Source organism: Sus scrofa, chromosome 13 (assembly GCF_054392235.1).
Source record: "Sus scrofa isolate SSC_HxYL_T2T_F1_AM1 chromosome 13, Sscrofa_HxYL_maternal_Yorkshire_Landrace_v2.0, whole genome shotgun sequence".
NCBI classification, from domain to species: domain Eukaryota; kingdom Metazoa; phylum Chordata; class Mammalia; order Artiodactyla; family Suidae; genus Sus; species Sus scrofa.
Window position 1 is genome coordinate 172,331,556 of NC_139395.1, and position 18,954 is coordinate 172,350,509.

Consider the following 18,954-nt stretch of genomic DNA (forward strand, 5'->3'; position numbering starts at 1 on the left):
ATTAGGTGAGGGTCCACCTTCATTCTTTTTGCCCGTGTGTATCCAGTTTTTCCAGCATTGTTTGTTGAAAACGCTGTCCTTTCCCCATTGAATGGTCTTGGCACCCCTGTGAAAATCATTTGACCATATATGTGAGGGTTTATTTCTGGGTTCTGTTCTATTCCATTGGTCTGTGTATTTTCTTTATGCCAATACCATGGTGTTTTGATTATTATGGTCTCGTACTAAGTTTTGAAGTCAGAGAATGTGACACCTCCAGATTTGTTCATGATTGTTTTGGCTTCTGGGGGTCCCTTCAGGTTGTATATGCATTTTAGGTTATGTTTTTGTATTTCTTCAAGAAATGTTACTGCAATTTTGATAAGATTGCATTGAATCTGTAGATTGCTTTAGGTAGTATTGATATCTTAGCAATATTAAGTCTTCCAGCCTATGAACATGTGTTTCCATTCATTAATGTCGTCTTTAATTTTTTTCAGCCGTATTTAATAGTTTTCATTTTAAAGTCTTTTGTCTCCTTGAAGATACTGTAAATGGAATTGCTTTCTTAATTTCCTTTTTCTTTAAGTATAACAGTTTTGTGTGTATATGTGTATAATTTTTAGACTTTTCTATGTAAGATCATATCCTCTATAAATGGATTTCTTTTCAGTGCTTTTTAATTTATTTTTCTTGCATAATTTTTTTGGCCAGAACTTCCACTACTTTGTTTGACTAGATGTGGTGAAAGTGGACATCCTTGTCTTATTCCTGATTTTAGAGGAAAAGCTTTCAGTATTTCATCACTGAGTTTGATGTTTGCTCTGGGTTTTTCATATATGTTTTTTTATTATGTTGAGATAGTTTCCTTTTCCTAGATTGTTGAATTTTATTTTTTAATTATTAGGAAATGGTGCTGAATTTTGTGAAGTGCTTTTTTTTTTTAAATGGACATGACCATATGGTTTTCCTCCTTCATTCTGTTAATGTGGTATATTATATTGATAGTTTCTTTTATGCTGTACTATCCTTGCATTCTAGGAATAAATCCATGTGGTTATGGTATATAACCATATCAGCCTTTGGGTATATCTTATTGAGGATCTTTGCATCAATGTTTCTGAAGAATATTGGTCTATAGTTTTCTTGTAGTGTCTTTGCCTTGCTTTGGTATCAGAGAAATGCTCATCTCATATAATGAGGTAGGAAGTGGTCCATCCTTTTCAATTTTGGGGGAGGATTTGGAAACATTATCTGTTAGTTGTTCTTGAAAAGTTTGGTAGAATTCACTGGTTGAGGCTCTCAGATCTAGAACTTTCCTTTGTTGGGACTTTTTGGTTCCTGACACACTGTCCTTACTAGTTACGGGATTATTCAAATTTTCTATTTCTTTGTGATTTAGTATTGGTAGGTTTTGTGTGAATGGGAATTTGTTACTGTATGTATGAGGTAACTGACATTGTCTAATTCATAGAAGCAGAGAGGAGAGTGATGTTTCCCAGGGACTCTGGGGAGGGGAATTGGGGAGTTACTAATCAGAGGGCATGAAGTTTCATTTACGCATGATGACTGCTAGAGATCTGATGTACAATGTTGTGCTTACAGTTAACAGTACTGTATTGTATACAGTACAACTTTTTTTAAAAAAGGTTGACCTCAGGTTAAGTGTTCTTACTACAAAAAATAAAAAATTAATCTATAGATAGGAATTTGTTCATTTAATCTAATTATCCAATTCATATGATTTGTTCATTATACTCTCTTCTGATCCTTTTTATTTCTATAGGATTGGTGGTAATGTTCTCATTTTCATTTGTGATTTTATTAACTTGAATTTTCTTGCTTTTATTTTTAGTCCATTTAGCTAAAGGTATGTTAATTTTATTGATGTTTCTGAAGAATTATCTTTTGGTTTCATTGATTTTTCTCTTCTGTTTTTCTGTTCTCTTTTTATCTCTGTTCTGTTCTTTATTATTTTATTCCTTCCACTAAATTTGAATTTAGTTTTTTTTTTTTTTCTAGATCCTTAAGTTGTAAATTTAGGTTGTGGATATTTCATTTTTAGTGTAATCATCAATAGCAATAGATTTCTGTTTTAGCACTCCTTTTGTGGTATCTTGTGTTTCGATATGTTCTGATTTCATTTTCATTTATCCCTAAGCATGTTCTAATTTCCTTATGATTTCTTCTTACACCTATTGATTGTTTAAGAATGTTTTGAATAATATTTACAAATTTCAGTATTCCACTCTTCCTTCTCTTACTGATTTCTTCCTTTCTCTTACTTTGTCCTGTGTGGTCAGAGAAGATGCTTTGTGTTAGATTTATTTTTCTAATCTATTGACTAATTTGTTCTCTAAAATATAGTATATCTCAGAGAATATCCTTTGTGCACTTGAGAAGAATATGTATTCTGTTGTTGGGTAGAGAATTCTATATATGTTAGATCTAATAGGTTCATTGTGTTTGTTCAAGCGTTCTAATTCCTTACATATCTTCTGTTGTTCTCTCCATGTTGAGAGTGAGATACTGAAGTCTTCAACTATTACTGTGGAACTGTCTGTTTCTCCCTTCTATTCTATAAACTCTTGCTTCATATATTTTGATAGTATTAGGTGCATCAATATTTATAATTGTAAATCATTTTGTTGTATTTAATCTTGAACTAATATATAACGTTGTTCTTTGTCTCTTATAAACTTTTTAATTTAAAGTCTGTTTTGTCTGATATTAGTATAGCCATTTTTGCTCTCTTTTGGCTACTATTTGCATTGAATATCTTTTTTTTTTCATCTTGTTACTTTAAACCTATTCACATCTTTGTATGTAAAGTGAATCTCTTGCAGACAGCCTATGGTTGGATCACTTTTTAAAATCCATTTTGCAAATATTTGTCTTTTGTTTGGAATTTAATTAATTATGATTAAAGCATTTATTGATAAGGGGGGACTTCCTGTAATTTTGATTCTTGTTTTCTATAGCTTTTTTTGCCTCTTATTTCCTGCATTACTGTCTTTCTCTGTGTTTACTTTTTTTTTTTTTTTTTAAGTGAAACTTTTTTTTTCTCTTTTTAGGGCTGCACATGTGGCAGATGGACTTTCCCAGGCTAGGGGTTGAATTGGAGCTGCAGCTATAGGCCTATACTACAGCCATGGCAATGCCAGATCCAAGCCGTATCTGTGACCTACACCACAGGTTGCAGCAATGCCACATCCTTAAGCCAGACTAGGGATCAAACCCACAGCCTCATGGATACTGTCGGGTTCTTAACCTGCTGAGTCACAACGGGAATTCTTGCAGTGAAACTTTTTTGATTCCATTTTCATTTCCTTTTGTCTGTATTCTGTAGCTGATTTTTTTGTGGTTACCATGGAGATTACATTTAAGATTCTAAAGTTAAAATGATAATTTGAATTTATATCAGCTTAATTTTGATAACATTCAAAACTGTGCTCCTGTATAGCTCTGTATTCACCTCCTTTCAGTTATTGATGTCATAAAATAATATCTTTATGCATTTGTATATTCAGAAATGTAGTCTAATAATTTTCAGAAATGCATTAGTCTTCTCTTAAATCATGTTTAAAACAAACAGGCAAGTTACAAACAAAGTTATAGTAAAAGATTTTATAATTATCCATGGAATTTACTTTTACTAATTATCTTTATTTCTTCATGTGGCTTTGAGTTACTTTTTCTTTTTGCATTTGGCTTTGCCTGCAACCTGTGGTAGTTCCCAGGCTAGGGATCGAACCTGCATCATAGCAACCACCTAGGCCGCTGCAGTGACAATGTCATATCCTTAACCCTCTAGGCCAAAAGGGAACTCCTGAGATCCCGTTTAATGTCTTACCATTTCAACATGAAGAACTCTCTCTACTATTTCTTTTTCTTTTCTTTTCTTTTTTTGCTTTTTAGGGCTGCACCCACAGTTATGGAAGTTTCCAGTCTAGGGGTTGAATTGGATCTACAGCTGCTGGCCTACTCCACAGGCACAGCAGTGAGGGATCCAAGCCATGTCTTCGACCTACACCACAGCTCACGGCAATGCCAGATCTCTGACCCACTGAGCAAGGCCAGGGATTGAACCCGCATCCTCATGGATTCTAGTCAGATTTGTTTTTGCTGCACCACAACAGGAACTCCAATGTCTCTTATTTCTTATTGGGTAGTCCAGTGGTAATGAACTCTCTCAGCCTTTTGTTTAGCTTAGAATGTCTTAAGTTTGTCCTCAATTTTTGAAGGACAGTTTCACTAGATACAGTATTTCTGTTTAAAAGATTTTTCCTTCAGTACCTTGAATATACCAGCCCAGTTCCTTCTTGTTAGCATGGTTTTTTATGAGAAATCTGCTGATAATCTTATTGAGAACCTTTTGTATGTGATGAGTAACTTCTTTCTTTGTGTTTTCAAGGTTCTCCATGTTCCTTTGCCCTTGGACAATATGATCATAACATTTCTTGGTGTAGGTCTCATTCATTCTCTTCTATATGTAGTTTCTTGGGCTTCTTGGATGTTTATATTCATGTCTTCTATTTTTATTTTAATTTGGAATTCTTTTGATGGTTATTTATTCCAATAATATCTTTGTCCCCTTCTCTTTCTTCTCTGAGACTCCATCAATGTGCATATTAGTCCATTTCTTGGTCATAGGTTCCTTAGGCTCTGTTCAGTTTTCTTAAATTTTTTTTTCTTTCTGTACTTCAGATTTGATAATTTCCATGATCATATCTTCATATTCACTGTTTCTTCTTCTCATGAAAATCTGATTTTGAATCCCTCTAATAAAAACTTCATTTTAGTTATTGTACTTTTTTAAGCTCTAGAATTCCCTTTTGGTTCATTTTTGTATTTTGTCTTTTATTGATATTTTCTTTTTGTCACAAATAATTTTCTTGATTTTGTCCAAGATTTCTTTTAGCTCTTTGAAAGTCTTTAAGGCAGTCATTTTAAGTCTTTGTCTGTTGAGTCTTCCATTGGATTTTTTCAGGGACAGATTCTGTTGATGGATTTTTTTCAGGGACAGATTCTCTTGATTTATTTTTTTATTTTCTTTTGAATTGGCCAAGACTTTCTTTATATGCCTTGTGGCTTTTTTTTTTCTCTGTCTTTTTGCCTTTTCTAGGGCTGCTCCTGTGGCATATGGAGGTTCCTAGGCTAGGGGTCTAATTGGAGCTGTAGCCGCAGGCCTACACCAGAGCCTCAGCAATGTGGGATCCGAGCCGCATTTGCAGCCTACACCACAGCTCACGGTAATGCTGGATCCTTAACCCATTGGGCAAGGCCAGGGATTGAACCTGCAACCTTGTGGTTCCTAGTCGGATTTGTTAACCACTTAGCCACGATGGGAACTTCTTCCTTGTGGTTTTTGTTTTTATTGTCGGAAACTTGATGTTTGGATCTTATAACATGGAAAGTCTGGAAATCAGATTCTCTTTCTTCCCTGGCATTTGCTAGGTTTTCTCTTTTGTTTGTTTCTATTTTAAAATTTATTTTGTTTTATTTTATTTTTTTTGTCTTTTTGGGGCTGTTCCCATGGCAGATGTAAGTTCCCAGGCCAGGGGTGGAATTGGATCTATAGCTGCCGGTCTATGCCACAGCCACAGCAATGCGGGATCTTAGCTGCATCTGCAACCTACACCACCTCTCGCAGCAATGCTGGATCCTTAACCCACTGAGCGAGGCCAGGGATCGAACTTGCATCCTCATAGATCTTGGTCAAGTTTGTTACCACTGAGCCACAACAGAAACTTTTTTTTTTTCAATAAAAATGTTATAACATGTCCCTGTTCCAGTGATCAGCCTAATATATAAAAAATGCTTTTTTAGGAGTTCCTGTCATGGCACAGTGGTTAACGAATCTGACTAGGAACCATGAAGTTGCAGGTTCAATCCCTGGCCTTGCTCAGTGGGTTAAGGATCCAGCATTGCCATGAGCTGTGTTGTAGGTTGCAGACGCGGCTTGGATCCCGCGTTGCCGTGGCTCTGGCGTAGGCCGGCGGCTACAGCTCCGATTGGACCCCTAGCCTGGGAAACTCCATATGCTTCGGGAGTGGTCCTAGAAACGGCAAAAAGACAAAAAGAAAAAAGAAAAAAGGCCTTTTTAGGTCTTTTCTGAGCCTACGTCTCTCCTCAGGCATGGCTGTGACTTTTTTTTTTTCTTTTTTCCTTCTTATAGCTGCACCTCTGGCACATGAAAGTTCCCAGACCAGGTGTTGAATCAGAGCTTCAGCTGCAGCCTGTGCCACAGCTATAGCAGCACTGGATCTGAACCACATCTGTGACCTACAAAGCAGTTTGCAGCAATGCTGGATCCTTAACCCACTGAGCAAGGCCAGGAATTGAACCCTCATTTTCACAGAGACAGTGTTGTCTCAGGAACTCCCTGTCTATGACTTTCTAAATGTCCTTGTATATGTAATTGCTTTTAAATGTCCTAGTCCTTACATGTTTGGTTCCCATAAGGAGAAAATGGGATAAATGAAGGGGAGAAATAAAACAAAAATAGATCCTAGCTCTTTAAATCTCATAGAAGTGTTTTAGCTGGATGGGGAGACTGTTGTAACCATGGTAATGGTTGTTACAGCAATGGCTGTCTGTCTGTGTCTGCTTATCCATGATCAGAAACAGCAATCAGTGATCAAAATACAAATTCCCTATATTTAGAGGACCTTATTGCTCCATATGATGTTAGCTGTGGGTTTTGTTGTATTGGTCTTTATTATGTACAAGTAATGTTCCTTCTGTACCCACTGAGCAAGGCCAGGGATCAAACCTGGGTCCTCATGGATGCTAGCTGTGGCAACACCAGATCCTTTAACCCACTGTTTTGGGCAAGGGATTGAATCTGCATCCTGGTGCTACACGGACACAACAGATCCTATTGCACCACAACGGGTACTCATAGATGATTTTTTTTTTTCTTTTTAGGGCCTCACCTGCGGACATGGAAGTTCCCAGGCTAGGGGTGGAATCAGAGCTGCAGCTCCCAGCCTATGCCACAGCCATAGCAATATGGAATCTGAGCTACCTCTGCACCTTACACCACAGCTCATGGCAATGTCAGATCCTTAACCCAATAAGCTAGGCCAGGGATTGAACATGCATCCTCATGGATCCTATTTGGGTTCATTAACCACTGAGCCCCAAAGGGAACCCCCTCCCGGATGATTTTTATCTTTTATTTTATTAATGTGGTTTATCACATTAATTTTTGGATATTCTTACATCTCTGTAATAAATCCCACTTATCATAGACTATGGTCCTTTAATGTATTTTGGAATTTGGTTTCCTAATACTTTGATTAGGATTTTTGTATCTATATGCATCAGGGATATTTGGTCTACAGTTTTCTTTTCCTGTAGTGTCCTTATCTGGCTTTGGTATTAGATTAATGATGGCATTCTAAAATGAGTTTAGAAGTTTCCCCACCTCTTGAATTTTTTGGAAGAGTTTTGAGAAGGATTGGCAATAATTCTTATTTAGTAGTTTGGTAGAATAACCAATGAAACCATTTGGTCCTAGGCTTTGGTGTGTTGGAGGGTTTTTGATAACTAATTTAATCTCCTTACTTGTTATTGACCAATTTAGATATATGTGTGTGTGTGTGTGTGTGTATATATATATATATTCTTCTTCATGTCCTTTTCCATTATGGTTTATCACAGGATATTGAATATAGTTCCCTGTGCAATACAGTAGGACTTGTTGTTTATCCATCCTATATATACCAGTTTGCATCTGTTTCAAGATATTTCTTGGAGTTCCCTTTGTGGCTCAGTGGTTAATGAATCTGACTAGGAACTCTGAGGTTTGATCCCTGGCCTCACTCAGTGGGTTAAGGCTCTGGCGTTGCCGTGAACTGTGGTGTAGGTCGCAGACACAGCTTGGATCTGGCGTTGCTTGTGGCTCTGGTGTAGGCCAGTAGCAACAACTCTGATTAGACCCCTAACCTGGGAACCTCCATATGCCATGGATGCAGCCCTAAAAAGACAAAAGACAAAAAAAAAAAAAAAAAAAGTTATTTCTTGATCTTCCTTTTGAGTTCTTCTTTGGCTAATTGGTTATTCAGGAGCATATTATTTAATCCCCACATATTTGTGAGTTTTCAAGCTTTCCTCCTATTACTGATTTCTAGTTTTGTATAGTTGTGGCTGGGAAAGATACTTCATAGGTTTCAGTGTTCTTAAATTACAAAACAATTGTTATTATAGTTGATTTACAATGAGTGTTCTTAAATTTATAAAGACGTGCTTTGTGGCCTGTTGTATGACTTAACCTGGGGAATGTTCTGTGTACACTTAAGTTGAATTTATATTTTGGTGATACTGGATGCCATGTTTTATAAATACATGTTAGGTCTGTTTAGTCAAATTTATGGTTCTAATCCAATGTTTCTTCTTGATATTTTTGTCTGGACAGTCTAACAATTACTGAAAGTGGGGTGAAGTATTAAAGTACCATACTATTATTGTATTACATTTTCATTATTAGTGATATTATGCTTATCATCCAAAACGTGTTTTTCATACACTGTTATATTTTTATACTTTTAAACCAGTAACTTGTATTTTAAATTATTTTCTCTATAGGTGAAATTTGTTACCACACTCAAAAATTTTTATTTTGTACATAACTTTTGCTATGTGAACCATGTTTGAAATATATTAACAATTACATTTGACTTTTTTTGGTTTTTTTTGGCTGATTCCATGACATATGGAAGTTCCTGGGCCAAGGATAGCATCTGAGCTGCAGTTGCGACCTATGTCACAGCAGCAGCAATACCAGATACTTAACCCACTGTGCTGGGCTAGGGATCAAACCTGTGCTGCTGCAGAAACAATGCCAGATCCTTAAGCCACTGTGCCGTAGTGGGAACTCCACCTTTGACTTTTTTTTCGATTATACAGAAATGTAGTTATCATATACTTGTGTTTATAGAGTTTTCACTTTTTCCACCACTTTGATGTATTTAATACTTGTAATATTCTTTGTTTAGTTTGCACGTGCACAATTCTGTGATGCATGTATCTTATTCTTTTCACCCAAAGAAATATGGAGGTAGAGTAGGGGTAAGAACTTATTTCTCAAATCATAGTTTAATATTCTTTCAACTATTCAGATCATATTCTCTGCTCTATGAGACTCTATTTGTTACCTGTTATTTTTAAATATAAAAATATGTGCCAACTGGCTTCTAAATTCATTTATGTTTAGAAGAATTGAATATGATATTCTTTTGTTTTGTAGGAGTTCACAACCAAGTAAAACAGTAGACAATAATTATGCAGAGCAGGCTGCACACACTAAAGGAAAGCGAGGAGTTGATGATGGCATTTTTCTTGTAATTTCTGATACTCAACCTACAGGTTTGTGAACCTTTGAATTTTTGTCTGTTACATTTTAAATGATTTTGTTATAAATAACTTTAATCTTTCATTTAAAAGATACATGAAAGTAAAGGGAGATTATTTAACAATGCAAAGAAGATTGCTAAATTTACTACTTGTATACTATCATACATATCTCTTGATTCATTTACTAAATCCAGAAGTTAAATTTGAATGGTATTTCTTTTCTTTTTTCTTTTTTTGGGGGAGGAGGGGTGCTGGGCATGTAGCTATAAAGTTATAATGTTGTTTTTGCTATTTCTAAGTGTTGTTTCTATGGATATGTCTAATAATTGACATTGCTGCTGACTCCATTATCATTATTAGCTTCCCACTGTCTGTCCTCCTGCTATGAAATACATTCTTTATTTATTAGAATTTCTCTCAACTCTAGAAGGATGTTAATATAAGCCACTATTAGGAAATTTAAAGGTAAATACATCCTGGACTTCTGAAAATTTATTTTAAGTCTCCTTGTCTATAGGGTTAATTAGTTGACTTCTTTCTTCCTTTTTGTCTCTTTTTAAAAAGATTTTAAAATAATTTATAAAAATTTGCACCAGAACAATTACTACATTAGTCACATGTGAAACTAACATATTCAGGGATCTCTTGGATTATTGAAAGCTTCAGACTAGTTCAAGTATTTTGTTTCCGGAATGATTTTATAATTTACTCATAAGAAAAGCTGGTCCTTTAAGGACACTGTGCAGAAATGCTTTGTACTTCATTTGAAACACATTTTTACACATTTTAAATAGCATTTTTCAGGAAAACTTAAAAGGAAACTAGACTAGTGTCTTTGATGTATACAAGAAACCAGCTGCAACTCTTTTGAGGGCAGTCTCTAGAGAAAGCATTGTGATTCTGTAGACAAAATCTTTCAATTAGTCACTAAGTGCTATCTGCATATAAGAAAGACATTTATTTTCTTACAAATTGTCATTTTCCCAGAAATAATTATCTTTAATTACAATATAAAGCATAAGTATTTGTACAAATGGGCTCAATTCAGATACTCTCAAGACACTATTAAACCCTTATTGCTTTCCTGGGTAGAGTAGGAATAGTTAAATAAGAAGCTTTCTAATATGTTCCCTTCAGTATTCTTTCAAAGTAACAGTGGAATTTTAGACTTACAGTAGGGAACACATGCTAAAAAATGCATGATAAAAGAAACATTTTATAGTTTCTTAGTAATCCTGAAGATTATCCTTTTATGTAGTGTTTTTAGGAAAATTAGCTGTTGAAACTTATTGAAAGTCACCATATTTTCATCCTATAGATGATTGTCTGATACCAGTGGTGTAACAAAAGCCCATACACAAATTAATGGGAGTTCTGAATTAAACCCTAGATATACCATTAAAAATTTTTTTCTTCCAATTTTGTTGAGATATAATTGACATGTAGCACTATATAAGTTTAAGGTGTATAGCATAATGTTTTGACTTACATACATCATGAAATGATTATCACAGTAAATTTAGTAAACATTCATCTGATTTTTTAATAGATAAAAATTAAAGAAATAGAAATTTTTTTTTTCCGTGTGAGGGAAACTCGTAGTATTTACTCCCCCAACAACTTTCATGTTTAACATATAGCACTGTTAATTATATTTATCATGTTTTATAATATATCTCTAAAACTTATTTATCCTAGAACTAGAAGTTTGTACCTGTTGGCTACCTTCTTTAGTCCCCCCCAACTTCTAATAACCACAAATCTGATCTCTTTTTCTACAAGTTTGTTTGTTGTTGTAGGTTATAATTGACTTGCAACACTGTGTTAGTTCCTATTATACAACGTAATGATTCAGTATTTCTGTACATTTCAAAATAATCACCATGATAAGTCTAGTTATGATCTGTCACCATGCAAAGATATTACATAGTTACTGACTGTATTCCCCACACTGGAGGTGTACCTTTCTTTTGCAGTATATTGTGGAATTTGCTTTTATGAATATGATAAATTGGAAATATTTAACAGTCTTTTGTCTACAGGAATTTGTCATCTCTTTACTTTTATATGCTTGTAGTATTTGCAAGTTAAATCGTATATATTTTCAGGTAGAGTCTTGTTTTTGTTTTTTGTTTTTTTTTTTGTCTTTTTGCCTTTTCTAGGGCCGCTTTCGCAGCATATGGAGATTCTCGGGCTAGGGGTCTAATCGGAGCCATAGCCACCAGCCTATGCCAGAGCCACAGCAACGCGGGATCCGAGCCACATCTGCAACCTACACCACAGCTCACGGCAACGCCGGATCCTTAACCCACTGAGCAAGGCCAGGAATTGAACCCGCAACCTCATGGTTCCTAGTTGGATTCGTTAACCACTGCACCACGACGGGAACTCTGGTAGAGACTTATTTTTATAATGTCTAGCTCTATCTAATATATTTATTCCTGTTTCCATGAGATAGTCTATTTCTTCCTTTTTTTTTTTTTTTTTGTCTTTTTGCCATTTCCTGGGCTGCTCCTGAGGCATATGGAGGTTCCCAGGCTAGGGGTCTAATCGGAGCTGTAGCTGCCAGCCTACGCCAGAGCCACAGCAGTGCGGGATCTGAGCCGCATCTGTGACCTACACCACAGCTCACGGCAACGCCGGATCCTTAACACACTGAGCAAGGCCAGAGATTGAACCCGCAACCTCATGGTTCCTAGTCGGATTCGTTAACCACTGCGCCATGACGGGAACTCCCATTTCTTTCACCAATCTGTTTGCCTTAGTATTTATGTTTAGAAATTGTAATTGATATAGTATTTATATGTAGAAATTGTGTTTGACTGTCTTTACAGTTTACAAAATTACAAGTAAAATTTATTGTGCTTTCCAAAATACTGCGTTGATAATTTGGGGGAAGTTTATTTTCCTGGGGGAGGGGGTAAAAAGTATTTTCTGTGGAAATTGGGAGACTACTGATGGTCTTATAGTTTTGCCCTCAGTCCTATCCACATTCCTGCCTTTTAAGCAATGACAGAGATATTATGAATATTAGCCATTAGATGTTTATAAAGTTAGAGTAAGAGTAAGAATAGTTTGAAGAGAAGGTGTGTAGTATTGAAAAACTGTGAGTGAATGGATAAGTTAGGCCAGTTAGTGTTCATGAATTTTAAGTTAAGAATTCAAGGAAGCTACTGTGGGACTTCCTTTGTATAAACTCTGAGTTGGTACCTGTATGATACAGATTCAGAAAGCAAAATAATTCAGGATAACCTTCAGTTAGGTAGAACCTTTTGGAAGGTATTTTTGTGCAGTACATATGTTTGATAACTGAAATACTAAGTATGTTTAGTAATAATTGAACACAGGTTTCAAAATAATGCTTTTTTGACTTACAGGGAACACTTACTTTTCTGTAGGGTAACAGATTTATTGGAGATTTAAAATTATAGGGTCTTGATTTTTAAAGTGAAAAAAAAACAAACAAACAAAACCTAAAACCTGAACCAGGAGTTCCCAGTACTGCAGTAGAAACAAATCCGACTAGTATCCATGGGGATGCAGGTTTGATCCCTGGCTTCACTCATTGGGTTAGGGATCTGGCATTGCCGTGAGCTGTGGTGTAGGTCTCAGACATGGCTAGGATCCTATGTTGCTGTGGCTGTGGCGTAGGCTGGAGGCTGCAGATCCAATTTGACCTCTAGCCTGGAAACTTCATATGCTGTGAGTGTGGCCCTAAAAAGCAAAAAAATAAAATAAAATAAAAATAAATAAATAAATAAATAAACTGAAGCAAATTGATAGCCTTGTGAATGATTAATATCACAGCTGCTGAGAAAAGGCATTTAACTCTTTTTTAAAAGAGTAGTGATCAATACTCTTTCAAATTATGGTCACTTCATTTTAAAAAATATATATGTAAAACTTATATTTTAAAAAGACAACTAATTGCTACATTAGTTGTAATTTCTAAATTAGTGTAATTTCTAAAATCACAATGAATTTAAAAATCATCTTAAGATATTAGTTTTCAAAATTTTATTAAGACTTTTTTGTAACATTATCAAATGCAGTTATAGCAAAAAGAAAAATATAGTTTGGTTGCTTTGCTTTGGTTTCTAAAGCTTACCTTTTAATATATTTTCCTTATGTCATAATTTATTGTACAGTGAACATTTGCTTTCTGTATACAGTTTAAAATATGTCTTTATATTTATCTGTGTCAGTATGAAAATTTAACAGTGAACCTTAAAAAAAAGTTAGCTTTGAAAGTAGTATAGCAGTTTTGGTGATGTTTCTTTGAGCTCTTCTAAAAGGGATTTTTTTCTGTACTTTTTGACCATGTTGATGTGTCTCTTCTGTTTTTTAAGACCTCAGTGGTGGAAGTAGAGATTGTGATCATCTTGAAGAGGGAAGAAGAAACAAGGATGATGCATATTCTGATTCAAAAATGGAACCCACTTTGATTCCCAGAAGGAGAAAGAAAAGGCTTAGAAGTAATTTAACTGATTCTCATAATTCTACTTATTTGGATAAGTCAGCAGAACAGACAGTAAGTAGAGGTATTTTAGGTGTTGTATGAAATAACATATGCTGTGATAAAAATGAATTGACTGTGCCGAATGATATTTTCCTAACTTTCTGCCTTTTATCACCAGATTTCTTTCTTTTCTTTGCTTTTTTTTTTATTCTCTTTAAAAAAATACTTTAATGAATTTTTTGGTGGCAATACTCTTATGGGAACAAATTTCAAGTACAGTCATCACTCAGTATCTGCAGGGTATTGGTTCCAGGACCCTTACATAATAAAATCTGTGGATGCTTAAATCCCTTATGTGAAATGTTGTAGTATTTACATGTAACCTGTGTTCTCCTGTATATTTTAAATCGTCTCTAGACTACTTATAATGCTTAATAGAATGTAATTGCTAAGTAAATGGCTGTAAATACAATGTAAATGCTATGTAAATAGTCTTTGCACAGCAAATTTAAATTTTGCCTTTTGGAACTTTCTAGAATTATTTTCCCAAATATTTTTCGTTTGCAGTTTCCATTTGCAGAATTCATGGTTGGTGGAAACTACACGTACATAGGGCTGACTATTACGAACAAGTAAAAAAGTTAGAATTGCTTCTCCTTGATACCACTCCTGACTTAATAGTTTGGCATGTAACCTCTAGGACTGTTTTCTTTTTTTCCCAACTTGTTTTAACCAGATTCTGTTCATACTGTTCAGCCAATTGCTTTTGTACTTGCTCTGTGACATTATTATCAGATTTCTTATATCAGTGTAGTTTACTTCCAATTTCTTTAAACTTCTCTTTAGAGTTTCAGAAGTTTTGTATTGTACATAGGGAATTGCCATACTTAATACATGCATTACTTATTTTCAGAGACTTAGTGTGCAGTTAACAACAAAGCCATAAGGAGACACTTTTTAAAATTTTATTTTATTGAAGTATAGTTGATTTACAGTGTTGTGTTAGTTTCTGGTATATAGCAAAGTGATTCAGTTATACATATATACAAATATTCTTTTTCATATTTTTTCCATTGTGATTTATTGTAGAATATTGAATATAGTTCCCTGTGCTATACAGTAGGACCTTATTTATCTATTTTATATATAGAATAGTTCGTATCTGCTAATCCCAAACTCCTAATTTATCCCCCACTCCCTTTCTCCTTTGGTAATGTAAGTTTGTATTTTAAGTCTGTGAGTTTCTTTCTGTTTCATAAATAAGCTCATTTGTGTTATATTTTAGATTCCATATATGTGACATCATATGATATTTGTCTTTGTCCAGCTTAACTTCACTTAGTATGATAATCTCTAGGTCCATCAGTGTTGCTGCAAATGTCATTGTTTCATTCTTTTTAATGGCTGAGTAATATTCCATTGTATGTTTGTACAATCTTTATCCACTCCTCTGTCAGTGGATGTTTAGGTTGCTCCCATGTCTTTGCTGTTGTAAATAGCACTGCAGTTAACATTGGGGTGCATGTATCTTTTCAAATTATAGGTTTCTGCAGATATTTGCCCAGGCAAAGGAATGCTGGATCAAATGGCAACTCTATTTTTAGGTTTTTAAGGAACCTCCATACTGCTTTTCCGTAGTGGCTACACCAGTTTATGTTTCCACCAGCTGTATAGGAAGATTCCCTTTTTTGTACACTCAGGAGACAACTTTTGGATTCTCTTGACTTGTAAGGCATTTCAGGATTTTGCAGTGCATTTGGTTTGTAATTATAAACATGATTTAGATTTATATAGTAATAAAGATATGAAGGCTGTGATTGATTTTCCTAATTTTTCATGTTGTTATCTTAAATTTTAAATTTTTTTACTTTTGTTTCTAAAGTCACATGATGTCAAATGGCCTCAACTTTTGCAAAATAAAACTGTTAAAAAAAAGAATTTCTCTCATTTAAAGTTGACTTAGATTGTGGGAGACCATCTGAACCACTTGTAAATATAGGAGTTCATTCCCCTTCTCATCTTTTTTTTTTTTTTTTTTTTGCTATGCCCATGGCATATAAAAGTTCCTGGGCCAGGGATCGAACCCACACTACAGCAGTGGCCTGAGTCACTGCAGTGACAATGCTGGATCCTTAACCTGCTGTGCCACAAGGGAACTCCCCAGTCTCTGTATCTGTATACTTGGGAGACACTGGCAAAAGTAATGTAGTAAAATTTTGTAGTTTTCTATCCCTATGGTTATAGAAATGATATAATATTTTTACTTTTGTATTCCTTAGGAATTTAAATTAAAAAAAATTGTTTAGCCACATTCGAAAAATGCTAATTTTTGTATGCATTTATTTGTGTTCAGAAAGAACAAGAAAATGACCCAACAGTATGCACTGAGTTTGAAAAGTCAATTGAAAACTATCATGAAGACTCAAAAAAACTGCTTGAAGAAATTACACTTGAACCTACAGAAGGTGATTTTATTGAAGTATCCTCACTTCATAGTCAGGAGTTGGCTTTGAGTGCTGTTCCCCAAATCACCTCTGACTGTTCAACCACTGAAACTTTTGAGAGCTCTGTTTCTACTGATAGTGCGGGGAATTCTCCTCCAGTTGAGAAGGATGAGAATGAATTGAATACAATAGAACAGCCTGTTTTAAGTGAACACAATGAAGAGAACCAATCATTTATCTCAGCTGAACCAAGTAAGTAGTATGAGGATAATAAAGGCTCTTAATTTTCTCGGCTCTGGAGTTCCTGTCGTGGCGCAGTGGTTAACGAATCCATGAGGTTGCGGTTTTGGTCCCTGCCCTTGCTCAGTGGGTTAGGGATCTGGCGTTGCTGTGAGCTGTGGTGTACGTTGCAGACGCGGCTCGGATCCCGCGTTGCTGTGGCCCTGGCGTAGACTGGTGGCTATGGCTCCGATTAGACCCCTAGCCTGGGAACCTCCATATGCCGTGGGAGCGGCCCAAGAAATGGCAAAAAGACCAAAAAAAAAATTTTCTCAGCTCTACTTAGTTGTCTTCTTTCTCCTCTCAAATTTTGCTAAGAGCAAAAAGTTATTTATGACATCCCTGTGGAGTACATTAACTTTAGGAAAAAATACACACTTGGAGTTTCGGGACTTCCTTTGTGAATTTTGTAATATTGATTTAGGTAAACAATGGCGTACTTGGAAGCAGAAGTAATTTTTTTTTAGATTAGTGTACTGTAATTATCTCCTCAGTAGTTTTTAATAAGATTCTGTAAGGACCATTATTATTGTTGTTTTGGTTGATGAAGGTGAAATATAGGGAGTTTGTGCTTTTTAATTATTGTCATTAATTTTGATTTATTAATTTCAATTTTAATTTTCAAGTATTTGATGCAGTCACATGCTACAAAAAAGATCCTAAAGAATATCTAGTGCGTAGTCTCCCACACCTTTCCCTAGCTATCCATTTCCCCCTCCTAGAAGCAACTATTTTAACAGGGCTTAAAGTACAGTTTAGAGTGATGGCACAATATGTTATTAGGATTAGAACTTGTTCCTAAGTTTTCCTTCCTCATGGCTTTATCCATTTTTAAATATCTTCATCCTCTAGAAGGTAAGGTTGGAGGTAACTGCTGAACGATAGCACTAATATGGAAATGTTGTTTGTAACTAGTATAAATCAGATAATGAATGATAGGCCAGCTTCTAAATTGAATAAAGTTAGATGATTAAATTTATTGGGATTGTGAAAGATACATTGCATGAATTAGAAGTTTTCCTTTTTGATATGTGATTAGTGTGACACTTTTAAAAAGTATATTTTTCCTTTTTAGTTGTCGTTTCCAGTGATGAAGAAGGACCCATTGAACATAAAAGCTCAGAAATTCTTAAATTACAACCTAAGCAAGATCATGCCATTACTAATGAAAATGAGAGTACTTCTGAACCAGCAGTGTCAGAACTGCCATTGATTACATGTGAATCTGTACAGGTAATTTATTTTTGTCTTCTCACAGATTAATAATTAAATATACACTAGTGGCTAGTGCCAGTTTTTTTGTTTCATCAAGCAGAATATTATATAAAAATTAAAAATTTTCTTAGTTTGAATTTTGAGGCAACATTTGTATTAGTTTGAGGGAAATATGTTTTTATTTATTTATTTATTTATCTATGTTGCTTTTTAGGACTGCACCCATGGCATATGGAGGTTCCCAGGCTAGGGGTCAAATCTGAGCTACAGCTGCCAGCCTATGACACAGCCACAGCAACCCAGGATCTGAGCCGCATCTGTGACCTACAGCACAGCTCATGGCAAGTCTGGATCCTTAACTAGCTAAGTGAGGCCAGGGATTGAATCCACAACCTCACAGTTTCTAGTCGGATTCATTTCTGCTGCACCACAACGGGAAACCCCCCCCCCCTTTTTTTTTGATGAAGTAGAAGGCTTACACAATTTTTTTCTAGTCATTCATATTTTTTCAGTTTAAATATTCTATGAGTTGAATATTCTTTTTTTGTGGTTCTCATTGGACATTTAAGCACTTTATCAAAACATTTTCTTTCTTTTTTTTTTTTTTTTTTTTTTTTTGACTTTTTGCCTTTTCTAGGGCTGTTCCTGTGGCATATGGATATTCCCAGGCTAGAGGTCCAATCGGAGCTGTAGCTGCTGGCCTATGCCAGAGCCACAGCAACACACGGATCCGAGCTGCGTCTGTGACCTACACCACAGGTCATGGCAACGCCGAATCCTTAACCCACTGAGCAAGGCTAGGGATCGAACCTGCAACCTCATGGTTCCTCGTTGGATTCGTTAACCACCGAGCCACGATGGGAACTCCTCAAAACGTTTTCCAGAATTAAACAGTTTCTAGTATTTGTCTGGTCTTACAGTACAATGGAATTATTCCTTTTCCTCACATGCTATTTAGGCCTGACTTCTTGAGATACGCAGACATATGTTCAAATCCTGGCTCTGCCATTTGGGCAAGTTCCTTAACTTTTTTAAGCCTGAGTTTCCTTATATACTGAATGAAGGTAATAACACCTACCTTACAAGATTATTTTGAGTATTAAGTGAAACATATGAAAATGTTTAGAACAATGTCACAAACCCATCAGTTTGGTAAGTTCTTTGTCTCTTCTTTCAGAAAATAGTAAGTGGAAGTGTCTGTTGGTTTAATGTCAGCCA

General features: G+C 35.3%; 1 protein-coding gene across 29 annotated transcripts in view; it reads left to right on the plus strand.

Annotated features, from left to right (window-relative positions):
• SENP7 (SUMO specific peptidase 7) overlaps positions 1–18,954 on the plus strand; it is a 168,795-nt gene that overhangs the window by 102,306 nt on the left and 47,535 nt on the right. For all 29 annotated transcript variants that reach the window (XR_014824931.1, XR_014824934.1, XR_014824937.1 and 26 more), the window contains 4 exons: positions 9,233–9,351; positions 13,689–13,870; positions 16,152–16,494; positions 17,597–17,754. Coding sequence is in view for 17 of the 29 variants with exons in the window: in XM_084991521.1 (XP_084847647.1) it covers positions 9,233–9,351; positions 13,689–13,870; positions 16,152–16,494; positions 17,597–17,754 (802 nt within the window). In the remaining 12 variants the exon portion in view is untranslated. The remainder of the gene's footprint in view (positions 1–9,232; positions 9,352–13,688; positions 13,871–16,151; positions 16,495–17,596; positions 17,755–18,954) is intronic.